General features: G+C 38.1%; 1 protein-coding gene across 1 annotated transcript in view; it reads left to right on the top strand.

Moving 5' to 3' along the window:
- Positions 1–12484, top strand: part of pdia4 (protein disulfide isomerase family A, member 4) — a 30558-nt gene extending 18074 nt beyond the window's left edge. Inside the window, exons 4-10 of the mRNA XM_052016629.1 lie at positions 1578–1716; positions 2093–2298; positions 3174–3332; positions 5258–5409; positions 5888–6044; positions 7158–7391; positions 11787–12484. Coding sequence (XP_051872589.1) covers positions 1578–1716; positions 2093–2298; positions 3174–3332; positions 5258–5409; positions 5888–6044; positions 7158–7391; positions 11787–12202 — 1463 coding nt within the window. The 3' untranslated portion in view covers positions 12203–12484. The remainder of the gene's footprint in view (positions 1–1577; positions 1717–2092; positions 2299–3173; positions 3333–5257; positions 5410–5887; positions 6045–7157; positions 7392–11786) is intronic.
- Positions 12485–12791: the final 307 nt, after the last annotated feature.

The following is a 12791-nucleotide window of genomic DNA, read 5'->3' as shown; positions in this document are numbered from 1 at the left end:
AGTCAAGTAAGTTATCTCTGCTAGCTCACTATCCTGCCATTGACCCAATCTGGCAGCTTTGTTCTTCAGGAGTTGGCTACCTTGATCATTGGTGGTGTTCTCTTGGTGACATCTTCTATGTCTGTTTTACTTTCATTGTTTCTTTTAAGCATTGCTCAACATGGAGTACTGATTCAATAGCTAAGGAAAGACAGCATGTGGAAATTGGAGGAAGTTTCCTTGCCCATGCTTGATAAGATGTTTAGGGGACTTGGGTCTGCATTTGATGTTGAGGATTCCCAAGACTTCTTCCCACCTGTTTACCTTGAACCTCCACCTTTTGGTTTCTATACTGCCTGTGGTACATTCTGTACCTGGGAATTGTGATGGAGTTGTTGCCTGTAAGGGACGAGCCTGAGTATGACTGTCGAGCTATTGCTTGACTCGGTAATGGATTTCACTCCCACTTAAACCGGTTCCCAGACGTTTGTTAGGAGGATTTTGCAAGGGCTGGGAGTGACTTTGAGTCTAGGTTTATATGCTGGATAGATTTTATCCATCAGTGGATATCCATCCACTACTTGGGTCTTTCCTCATCTCAACCTATCAATCTAGCTATCTGTTCTTCCTCATGGTCATCCTGTTCACATCAACCATGAGTTCCATATTCCTGCCACTTAACATTTTTATAAAGCAGCTGGGTCCTTTCAAAGGACAGTTAATAGCTGCCTACCTTGCTTTGGGTCTGGAGCCAGACTTGGCAAAGATGGCAGATTTCCTTCAACAAGATGGATCTAAATCAATCGCGTAAATGCTGAAGGTAATCATTGTTTCTAATTTCCAGATTATGAGCCTGAATTTCCATTCCACAACTGTTACGGAAGGATTTGAACTTGCACTTCTGGATTGTTAGTTAAGACCTCTGGGTTACTAACTGTGTAACTTAACAACAGCTTCATCAATGTTCCCTACTGTTGTAACTTCAGTGTTTGTTTCTGATCACCATTTCTTTGGGATTATCATTAACGAAGGGGAATGTGGTGATGGTAATGCTTTTGAAGTTTTGGGCGTTAGATTTTTTTTGTTGAGATGGTAGGTGTGGACTGCTTCATTTTGAGGAACTGAATGGAATTGAACACTATGTAAATGTTAGCAAATATCCATACTTCAGACCATATGATAGAGAATTAGAGTTGAAGATTTTTGAGAATGATGGTGATTTATAAATATCCCTTTTTGTGTGCATAAGCCATCTTTTTGACACTTCAGTGTTTTCTTGATGCAGGATCTGTAGTGTACATGAAAATTATCTGGTTGTTAGACAAGGATCTTTTTTTTTAAATCACCTTTTAAAGCACAACTAACAGAACCTACACTTTTTGAGATTCATCCTTTTGTGATAAGCATTAAGTTTTTTTTTTCAAATTTTATGGTATTCAGTTCCAGAATCAGTTAAATAAACTGCCTAGATGAATTTCTCCTTGGAAATGTGATCTAATTCCATTCCAATTGATTCACATATCTGTAAATGTCTTTTAAACAACTATCTGGTTGCATTTTAAAAATACTCAGTTCTGATGTTCTCAATTTTTGAATAGAAATTATATCTAAAGTGAAAGAAGTCGCTTCTCCCGACTGGGTTCCTCCACCTGACGCAGCCATCACCTTGACTGATGAAAACTTTGAAGATGTTGTTAATGATGCTGATATCATCCTAGTTGAGTTTTATGCTCCATGGTAGGCACCTGCAACTTCTGTTTAATCTTATTTTATGTAAGTGGTGACATTCTTTGAAATTATGCAAGACAAAGAATTGGAAATACTTTAGCACATAGTGTCTATAGTAATTTTATGCATTTTAAATAGTTACTGTTTTTACTGTATACATGATCATTAATCCATTGCAGATTTATCTATTCATGTTTTGGGATCGGGATATCATTGGCAAAGCCAGCATTTATTGCCCATCTGATTTATTCTTGAAGGTGGTGGCTCATCAACACCTTGAACGTCTGCAGTTCTGCTGAAGATACTTCCACTGCAAATAACTTGTAGTTCTAGAGTCATTTTACAATAGTCGCACGCCAATTGAATTCACTGCATTTTGTTACAGGTGTGGACACTGTAAAAAGCTTGCTCCACAATATGAGGAGGCTGCCCAAGAACTCAGCAAGCGTCCTGTGCCGATTCCTCTTGCTAAAGTGGATGCTACTGCTGAAACAAAGCTTGCTAGCAAATACCAGGTCACTGGCTATCCTACTCTGAAAATTTTCCGCAAGGGTAAACCTTTTGAATATAATGGACCAAGGGATACAAACGGTAATACATCTTTCCTCATATTTTAGTATAACATTATTAAACAATGGATGTGTTTTCTGCAAGAGTTTACTCTCTGGGAATGTCTATTGTTGTGAATTAGACTGAAGTTTGCAGGATGACAGCATTAATTTATTCATCCCATGCAGTTTGTATTGAGCTTTTTTTTACATATAGAATCTATAAGTTTGATTTTTCTTTCAGCCTATGTTGAGGCTGTATAAGGTAAGATGTCAGGAAAAACAAAGTGAAATAAATGGGAAGGCAAAGAAAGGGTCAGTAATACAGTTCCCTAAACACGGGGATGCTTAGGAAGTTCTGTTACAAAAGATGGATGTATAATTATCAGCAGGCAAAAGATGATTGTATGCAATGGAAATGCCATGATGGTGGCGGTTGTAATTTCAGCCAATGCTGTAGTTTGACTAGGGAGTTGATGTTGACCTAGAGTAAGTAGAGGAGCACCACACTATCTTTGCCAGATGGACATTATTGTATCATGCTCTGAAACTAACCTGCTTCATTATTTTTAATGCACAATGCTAAATTGGTTGGAAGTCCTTGATTAGCTAATCCCAATTTGAGCAGTACCAAAATTGGCTGCAATGCTGCCACAAGAAACTTGGCTATTGAGTGACCCATGGTAAAACATTGGATTTGGGATCCTTGTTTCAGTCCTTGTTTTTGTGGGATCGTGTGTACATTATTTGGCAAGATTCTTCTCGGGAGCTTTAAATTCTATCTCTGCTAGACTATCTCAAGGAAAGGTTGGGGGAGCAAATAGGAATGCATAATATTTTTGAGTACTGTGTATTTTCAACATCATACCAATGTCAACATTCAAATAATAAAGCTCATGTTTATCTTTTTAAATGTAGGTATTATTGAACATATGATTGAACAGGCGGGCCCACCTTCCAAACAAATTCAAGTTGTAAAGCAAGTTCAGGAATTCCTTAAGGATGGTGATGATGTTATAATTGTGGGAATTTTTAATGGAGAACAAGATCCAGCATATACCATCTATCAAGATGCCTGTGAGTAATTTGAAGTGCCATAGAACTGTTTGTTGGAATATGTTGTGGGTAATTCTGGCTGAAGATGATGGTTTAAAATAGAAAATGGAGGAAATGGCATGTGGGTGGTGAAATACTTGATGTTTCAGGTTGACTTTGTCAGAACTGACTGGAAGTGCTTTAGTAATTATTTTTAAAAGTGAAGGTTTACTGAAAATATCTCCTGAGACCAAATGTACTAAAGGGCAGTGAAGCTGAGAATTTAAGGTTTTTTTTTTGAAACCCAGCTGTATGATGCAATTCAAAATGAAAAGATGGTGTTGTGGTAGGGAAGAGGTTAATGTGGATGTGTAGCGAATTCCAGGGAAATGAGTCTTTCAGATTAAGTTTTATTAGAATTTTGAAGTGCGCTATCAGTAATTGCATTAGTGTCTCCTAATGCCAGAAGCCAATTTGAAATGCTGTGGGCTCTTAAATAATTGTACCTTTTCCCCTTTTTTGTTTTCCTCTTCAAAGCTTAAATGTGGTATCTTAAATCATTTGCATTTACTAAATAAGTTTCAGGGTGTGGAATGGAGGGTTAAGTAAATAGTAAATGATGAATTGTCATCAGAATAGAAATTTACAATGACAGATACAATACTGGTGTTTGTTTCTATAATTAGTGCTAATTAAATTTACCAACTCTAGAATTCCGTTAGCTACCTTAATACTTATCAGATAATGACTTCATGTCTAAGAAACATTTTCTCCCAAGTCCCACTACTGTCAATAGACCTGTTCCTATGCAGAGAATAATTATTGCTGTTTTTTTTCAGATGCTACACACTTTCCTCTTTGAATCATATTGTTTTTTGTTTGACCTCCTCCAGCTTCATTCTGTCTTTTTGCTGACATAGATCCAAAAGAAGCAGTAGATAATATTGATTAGTTTATCCTGAAATTTGTTCAGTTTTGTGCTTGAGGCAATTTCATTAATGTTTAGACATTTTGGGCAGCTTGTCAGTGTCCTTTTCATTGTGCTAGCAGAATTTTTTCATAAACTAGGTAGTACTTTATAAGCATATCACTTTTTTTGAATCTCAAGTGAGAGTAAAACATTTTCCATGTCCCATATTATTTAACAAAAGTATTCTCCTGCCTGTGGAATCTTATCTTTAAAGCTATAAGAATTTGTTGATATTCTTTACTACAGCTGCAGTTATCAAGTGAATAGTTTCCTTTGCACAACTAAATGTTATATACATTTGTATAGTTTGCATATCTAATACCATCTTTGTCTTAGTTGTGGCAAATCTTGTATACTTCCAAAAAAACTAACATTTTATTCCATAATAGCCTTTGAAGCATCAGGCAAATAATTAAATATTAAACACTTAAGTTGTCTGTCCACTGATTTGCTTGGAAGGAGGGAATATATTGGAAATAGATTTAAAGCTTATGCACCTTTTGAAATCTAAACACTTTAATAATTTAATATTGGTGTTTAAAATTCTGACAAAACAGAAGTGATCGAAAGTGTTCAACTTTAATCATCCCCTTAGAAGAAAATAACGCACATGTTTAATATTGGTTTAAGTTTCATTGAGCTGGAGGAGTTTTCCTGAAACTGTGGAACGTTTTGAGTATTATCTTCCTCCTCTTCACAATTCTAGTTGTAAATTGAATCACTTGTAAGAAAGAAGCTCCAACTTCAAAGTAACTTGAACCTAGCCATTTCCAGACTTGAAACTGCTTTCTTCCTTTTCAGTGGCAATTTGTAGGAGTTACTGAGGATCATAAGTGGCAGTTTTCTATGATTGGAGAAACAAGGGGGAGAGAATCCCTACTAAAGAGGTCCCTCAGTGGTGGCCATGCTGGGTTTTATTATAGAAATTCCATAAAAAGGAATCTTGCAGGTTATCTGCAATGCATACCATCAGAATAACTTAAAACTTTTCTTCTAGGTAATTCCATCCGTGAAGACTACAGATTACATCATACCTTCAGCAGTGAAATACAAAATTTCTTAAAAGCATCATCTGGGCAGCTAGTTGTAATGCAACCTGAAAAATTTAATTCGCCATATGAACCAAAAATGCGTACTTTGACTATCACGGTAAATGTTTCCTTGATTCTATCAATCTGTTGCTGAACTCACTTAGCTGTGATTCTAGATATTAACTTTGGTCTCCCCCAAACTACCTCCACCTATCAACAAGGCAGCTTAATCGCACCACATGCATTGGTCTCTTGCTGCACTGTTTTCCCTTTACAACCAGAACACATCCAACTCAAATTTTCTTGTGCTTGCATAACATTGAGTTAATACACAAGCAAACTCTAACCCTAAAACACTTGACATACTATGTTCTTTTATTGAGAAAGAAGTGGTTGATTGCTTGGTGGTTCTGGTCAAACTGCTTTTTGTGCAGAAAACTTAGTTATCAAGTATTGTTTTGGGCAAAGTTCTCCAAAGTGACGTGCTTCACATTGCCTTGCCTAAAAATTCTTCATGGAACTTTTAGTTGAAATATTAACTTTTTTACCAACTGGCTTGCATTTCTAAACCTTGAACCTTTAACTTGTTATTGCAGGATAATATGTCCCAGTCTGATGTGACTGATTTTATTACAAAAAATAATGTGCCTTTAGTTGGACATCGTAAGCAAAGCAATGATGCAAAAAGATACAGCAAGCGCCCATTAGTTGTGGTATACTATGGAGTGGACTTCAGTTTTGATTATCGTGTGGGTGAGTGCAGGGCATGCAATTTACAATTAGATGAGTGATTAGATTGTTGATGTTGGAGATAATTGCCCCAAATATGCGACATAATATCAAAACTTTTGGTGCTCATATTACCCTACAGAACTGGAGGTGGTGATAAAGGGAAAAAAAATGGAGATGAGGTGGCCTTTATGTAAAATGGTTAGACTACAGACCAGAATTTTAAGTCAGCTGCCAAACAACTTTGGATTTCTGATATGTGTGTAGCTTGCCACCAGTTCCAAAGTGGCTGCCATTAATTCACCACAGGCTGTGTTATTGGCAACTTTCTCCAACAGAGTTGAGGAATATTGGTTGAAGTGGCCTGAAATAAAACTATTTGCAAATGTCCCTTGATCTTAAAACTATGAAACCCTTGTTTTGAGAACTAAATGCATTTTCAATGGTGTACCAAAACCATAATTACTCATTGTAAAAGGGTTCTAAATACAAACAACTTTGATTCATTTTCAGCATAACTGAACTTTCATTTGATAGATAAACTTTATTTACAGCACGGTAACAGGCCCTTCTGGCCCAATGATTCCACACTGCCCATTTAAGCCCATGTTAACCTACCTGTACATCTTTGGAATGTGGGAGGAAACCCACGCAGACACGGGGAGAATGCACAAACTCCTTACAGCGATGGGAATTGAACCCCAATCGCTGGCGCTATAATAGCGTTATGAGTCTTATCTATCTCCTTGTCTTTCTTCCCCTCCCCCACCCCCCCCACCACATTTTGATATTGTCATCCTGCATTCTCTTTAGCACCCTAATGATGAAAATAAGGGTCTCCCTTTTACATTCACTATTTACAGTGAGTATCTGCTGTCCCTACTCTTCTAATTCTGGTATCAGTACTGGTGTTCTACCTATTCTTGCCCTATCCAACATTCCTGTCCCCACTAATTTTGAGCTTTATTTCTTCAATTGCATTCATGTGAAAAGCACTACATAGTTGTCATTGCCAGTAAATTTAACCAGCTGTATTTTAGGGTCATACAAATTTTGTAAATTAAATGTTGGTGTATTTAAGGATTTGGTACAACTTGCATTTTAACTGTTTGATTATGTTGTTCATTCTTCTGCCAGCTACACAGTTCTGGAGGAAAAAGGTATTAGAGGTTGCAAAGGATTTTCCTGAGTATACTTTTGCAATTGCTGACGAAGAGGATTATTCAACAGAGCTAAATGATTTGGGTCTTGGAGACAGTGGTGAAGAAGTGAATGTGGCAATTCTGGATGTAGGTGGCAAAAAATATGCAATGGAACCAGAAGAATTTGATTCAGATACGCTGAGAGAATTTGTAATAGCATTTAAAAAAGGTATAGTATCTTGTATAACTATGAAGGAAACAGTAGCAGTCCATTTGGTTTTGGCATTTGTTAAATTGAGAGTATTGCATGCCATTAACCCATTTTTTAAAAAATCTGCACTTTAAAAATAAATCTTAATAGCACAGTAAGGGAAACTTAGGAGAACTTTATCCAGATAGAGTAAAATAAGTTTGATTTTTTTTTGTCGGTGATACTTTGTGAAGTTTAAAAAGTAGGTAACATCTTTGTTTACATCTAGATCATTAATGTACTTCTAATGCTGATTTTGTACTTTACAAAGATTTTTTGTGCATCATTTATTGAACTCCTTTGGAAGTTCACAAGTGCATCATTACTGACCTTTTATATATTTTTTTTAAAAATTGCATTGTCAACTTAATGTGGGATTAGTAGTGTCCATTAGAGTTCATGCACTTGGATGCTTTTCAATGGTCTTAAAATCTCCAGCTGCCAATTGTATGGAATTCAATGAAACACTTTAAATTTATGAATCCTTGCATTACAAAATGACCCTTTAGGACATGTATTAGAGAGCTGCTAGCACCAGGAATTGTACTGTGTTCTGACTTACTGCCTTAAGGTAAGAAGAGGTATCAGCAGAGAGAAATCAAAAAATGATATTTGGTATGAAGGGGAATGTTGTGGAACAAGTCATTATGCTCAAGTCCGATGGCCTTTCAGAGCTGATCAGCGTATCATACTATAAAGAAAAGGGAAAGCACTAGATGGTAAACTTGAACTTCTAGGAGACAAGTTACAGATAGGTTGACTTTATTCATTCATTGGAAGCCTTTCCATGCTGAGTATTTCAGGCTACAGTCTCTATAGTGTTTAAAATGTATATTTTTAATTTCTTTCATTCCTTCTGGAATCTATTACTGGTGACTCTTAAACAACATGTATGCCAATTGGTCTTGTATACTCAAGTCCCTTTACTACGTAAAGGATAAATATCTTCAGTAAGCCTCCCTAAATTTACAACAGGCAGGAATTGAACTACCTTTGGTTGTCACAAGCCTGATTAGAGGATTTTGCAAATGACAAACCAGAGTTTATTCTTCTGATCTGCCTTAAACAATTACAATTTCATGTAGTAGCTGACCCTGCAACTTCAAATAACTTTCTTGCTCTAAAGTTGCAAGCATACCCTGTGTACTTGCATCTGTTTCAGTGGTCACTCCAGTGACATAGATCCATCTTCTAGTGACTGCTGAGAGCAGCCTTCAGCGCTGCAGTGACTTGAGAGCAAGCTCTGCTGGCTGTTATTAGCTGACTCTAGATTTTCTTTTACCCACCTAATTTACATGACCTTAGAGGCTTAGTTATACAGCATGGAAATGGGCCTTCTGGCCCAACCTGTCCATGCTGACCAAAGTGCCTTCCTGATCTAGTCCTATTTAGCTCCATATCCTTCTGGACCTTTCCTATCCTTGAAGCTGTCCAAATGTGTTTTTAAATGTAATTGTACCTGACTCTACCACTTCCTCTGGCAGTTCATTCCACACACCCACCAGTCTGTGTGGGAAATCTTGCCCCTCAGGTCCCCCTTAAATCTTTCCCACTCACCTTAAACTAATGTCCTCTAGTTTTAGACTACTACCCTGAGAAAAAGACTAATAATCCACCTTATCTATGCCCCTCGTGATTTTACAAACCTCTATAAGGTCACTCTCAGTTTCCTTTGCTCCTGGGAAAACAATCCTAGCCTATCCAGTCTCTCTGTGTAACTCAATCCCTCCAGTCTAGGCAACATCCCTGTGAAATTTTTTTTGCATCCTATTTAGCTTAATCACATTCTTCCTACAGTATGGTGACCAGAACTGTGCACAATATTCCAGATGTGGTCTTGCCGATGTCTTGTACAGTTGTAACATGACGTCCCATCTCTGTACCCAATGGCCTGACTGAAGGCAAGCATGCCAAACACCTTCACCAACCTGTCTAGCTGTGTTTCCACTTGTAGGGAACTATATGCTTGTACCCCTAGGTGTCTGTTCTACAACATTTCCCAGTGCCCTGTCATTGACTGTATGTCTGGCCCTGGTTTAACTTCCCAAATGCACCTATTTGCACTTGTCTCAGTTAAATTTCATCTGCCATTTCTCTGCCCACTTTCCCAGTTGATCAAAATCCTATTGTAACCTTGGACAACCAGCTTCACTGTCCACTATACCACCAATTTTGGTGTCATCCACAAATTTACTAATCATGCCACCTACATTCTCATCTGGATTGTTTGTATATGACGACAGCGACCCAGCATTGATCCCTGCAGCATACAACCACAAGCCTCCAATATGAAAACCAATACTCCACAACCACCCTCACTCCTTCCAAGCTAATTTTGTATCCAATTGGCTGGCTCACCCAGCAGCAAAAGTTCATACTTGCCCTTAACTATCCATCCCACTCCCAATCCATTTAGCCATAGACTACAAATACAGGAAGTCCTTGGATTACGAATGAGTTCCGTTTTTGAGTCTGTTCGTAAGGTGAATTTGTAAGTCGGAACAGTTATGTACAGTTCACATCTAGCGTCAATTAGTCCTAAATCACTACAAGCTTCAGTTGTTTATTGCTATATATTAAGGTCCAAATGGAATTTTGATTCCAGTTTCATTATAATTCCACACACAATGTGAAGCAATCTAAAATACAGCATAACTTGTTATCGCCGGGACATGTGAAGACTGTCATCAGTCTTATGTGCGTTTGGTGTCATTCATTACAGTGCAGTACTGTGGAGGTACAGTTACCACATCGAGTGAATTTTGTGTATTTTCTGACTGACGGACAAAAGCAACTTAAGGACATCTGTAGAAACAGATCTCGGTCATTACCCGGGGACGACCTGTCGGGGGAGAGCGAAGTGCTGGATAGATAGATGGGGGGAGACGGGGGGGGGGGGGGAGACAGACGGGAGAGGGGGCTGCTGACCATTCATGGTGTCACTCATCATTCGGAACTCCTCGAACATCCCTGCCCCAAAATAGTGGTACAGACTGTAACACATGAAATCCACGATCCAGCCGTTCGCCACCTCCATCACCTGGAAAAAGTCAACACTGACAGGCAAACCATTCTGCGCCCAATTCCGCACCTTCTTCCCGCTGTTCGTAAGTACGGGCGTTCGTAACCCAGGGACTTCCTGTACTGTAAATCTTTAGACCACCCTGGCCTTGTATGCAGATATGTAACTATATTCTCTTGTTTCTTATCTGCTTCATGTCTGAGTGCAATTCAATTATCACACTAAAATGTTGCATTTTGTGATCAGATACATCAAATGACTCTAAATCTGTTCTACAACTTCCTTCTGCACCACTATCCTTTGGTTGTACATGTATCTTAAAAATATGAATATTAAGCTCACTGGGTCACTACTGGCTCTTTGGAGCAACCCCATCCCTACCCACCCCACCCCACATACTACCCTTTAATCTTTTCTCTCGCATGCCCATTAATTCCCCCAATACTCCTATTAACCACTAGCACTAGGAGTAATTTAGAGTAGGCAATTAACCGACCAGCATGTCTTTAGGATGTGAGTAGAAACCAGAGGGGGCACCCATGTGGTCATAGGCAAACTGGAGACTCCACAGAGACAGCACCAGGGGTTAGGGTCAAAGTTTGGGTGGTTGGAATTGAGGCAGCAGCTCTACCTGCTGCACTACTGTGCTGCCCATCTGTGGTAAACCTTCAACCAATTCACAGATGTGCAACAAATAGGTTAATTTAATGAACCAGTTCATTGTTAAAGAAGTGGCATTGTATTTGATATTTGGCTGTTATCATGCAAAGGTATTTGCTGAGAAACCTAGAGCTTTTCCTATTGCTGAGCTGAACAGGTTTCACTGCAGCAGTGATCTGACCATAGCATTTCCAGGGGCTTTTGGTGATGAGCCCAGACTTGGTGGAGCCAAAGTCACTATTTGGTGGAGGTGATTCTTCTGGATAGCCAAACCACAGATTCAAAGGAAGAAACAGTGAAACTTCAAGTACATGTCAGTTGTTCCAGCATTTTCTTAAGCTCCACAACAAATCTTAAATGTTGATTTTATTTTTTTAAAAAGCCCCTTGGTTCCTCATGACATTTGAAGCTCACTTCATTGTTTGTGAAAGCCATAAAACTATCTTGTATAGTACAACTACCTGGCTTTTTGCTGTTGGTTATCTGGAGTAAAATGCATTTTTGCTGTTGGTCTACAATCCTGAATTTTGCCTCCTTTTGAGGGACTAGAAACCCACCTGTAAAGGTTTTTGTCATTATATCTACTACAGGACAAATATTTTTCCTTCTATTTTTGAAGCACCTCTCCTTTCTCTGCACTTTAAAAAAACTATATAAATGGTTGTATGAATTTGCAATCCTTTTTCTTTCAGGTAAATTGAAGCCTGTTATTAAGTCGCAACCAATCCCAAAGAGTAACAAAGGACCAGTAAAAGTTGTAGTGGGCAAGACATTTGCTGAAATAGTTATGGACAAAAAGAAAGATGTGCTAATAGAATTCTATGCACCTTGGTGTGGACACTGCAAAAAACTGGAACCTGTGTACTTGGAACTTGGTAAAAAGTACAAAAATGAGGAGAACCTGATCATTGCAAAGATGGATGCAACAGCAAATGACATTCCAAGTGATAAATACAAAACTGAAGGCTTCCCTACTATTTACTTTGCACCAAGCAACAATAAAGATAATCCTATTCAATATGACAAGGGTGAGCGAGACCTTGATTCTTTGAGCAAATTTGTGGAAGAACATGCAACCAAGCTGTCAAGAAGCAAAGATGAGCTATAAGAATTCTGTACTACTTTATCCAATTGTAGGGAACCTTGGAAGGACGATAAACTTCCAACAATGCAGTTTGGGAATTAAGGTGAAATGACTAGTTTCAAAACAATTCCTTAAAACAATCACTGGCAATCGGAGATTAAACCCTGTCCGCAAGAGATTTGTTACAACCAGTGTAATCAAAGTATTTGCTGAGAATGTGTGAAATCACAATTTTGTGAAGTTTGTATGGTTTGTCATCTTTATATTTTGGTAAAAAATCTTCAATAAAGATCATCCAAGGAATAATCGTTTTTGAATGTATTTCTTTACTGGTCATTTCTGTCTCATTTCATCAGCTAGAATAATCAAAATGAATCTATCAGGATGAGCTTTTCTGTTCCTCATTAAGTTGGTGCATGGAGGGCAGTTTTGGTGTGCTTACACCCATTATGAACTATCCTATTGCTTTAATTGAAAGTGACCACCAAGCTGGATTTAGAGCCCTGGTTCCAGAAGCTAAAACAAAGGGATTCTGTTCTATTGCAAGGTAGTCTTGTCCTTTTAAGAACTTTTATTTTGTGTAGATTTTTCTGACCCTCCAATTTTTGCATTT

The sequence above is a fragment of the Pristis pectinata genome, chromosome 5, assembly GCF_009764475.1.
Source record: "Pristis pectinata isolate sPriPec2 chromosome 5, sPriPec2.1.pri, whole genome shotgun sequence".
NCBI classification, from domain to species: domain Eukaryota; kingdom Metazoa; phylum Chordata; class Chondrichthyes; order Rhinopristiformes; family Pristidae; genus Pristis; species Pristis pectinata.
The sequence above is the reverse complement of the archived record's forward strand: the minus strand, read 5'-3'. Positions and strand labels throughout refer to the sequence as shown.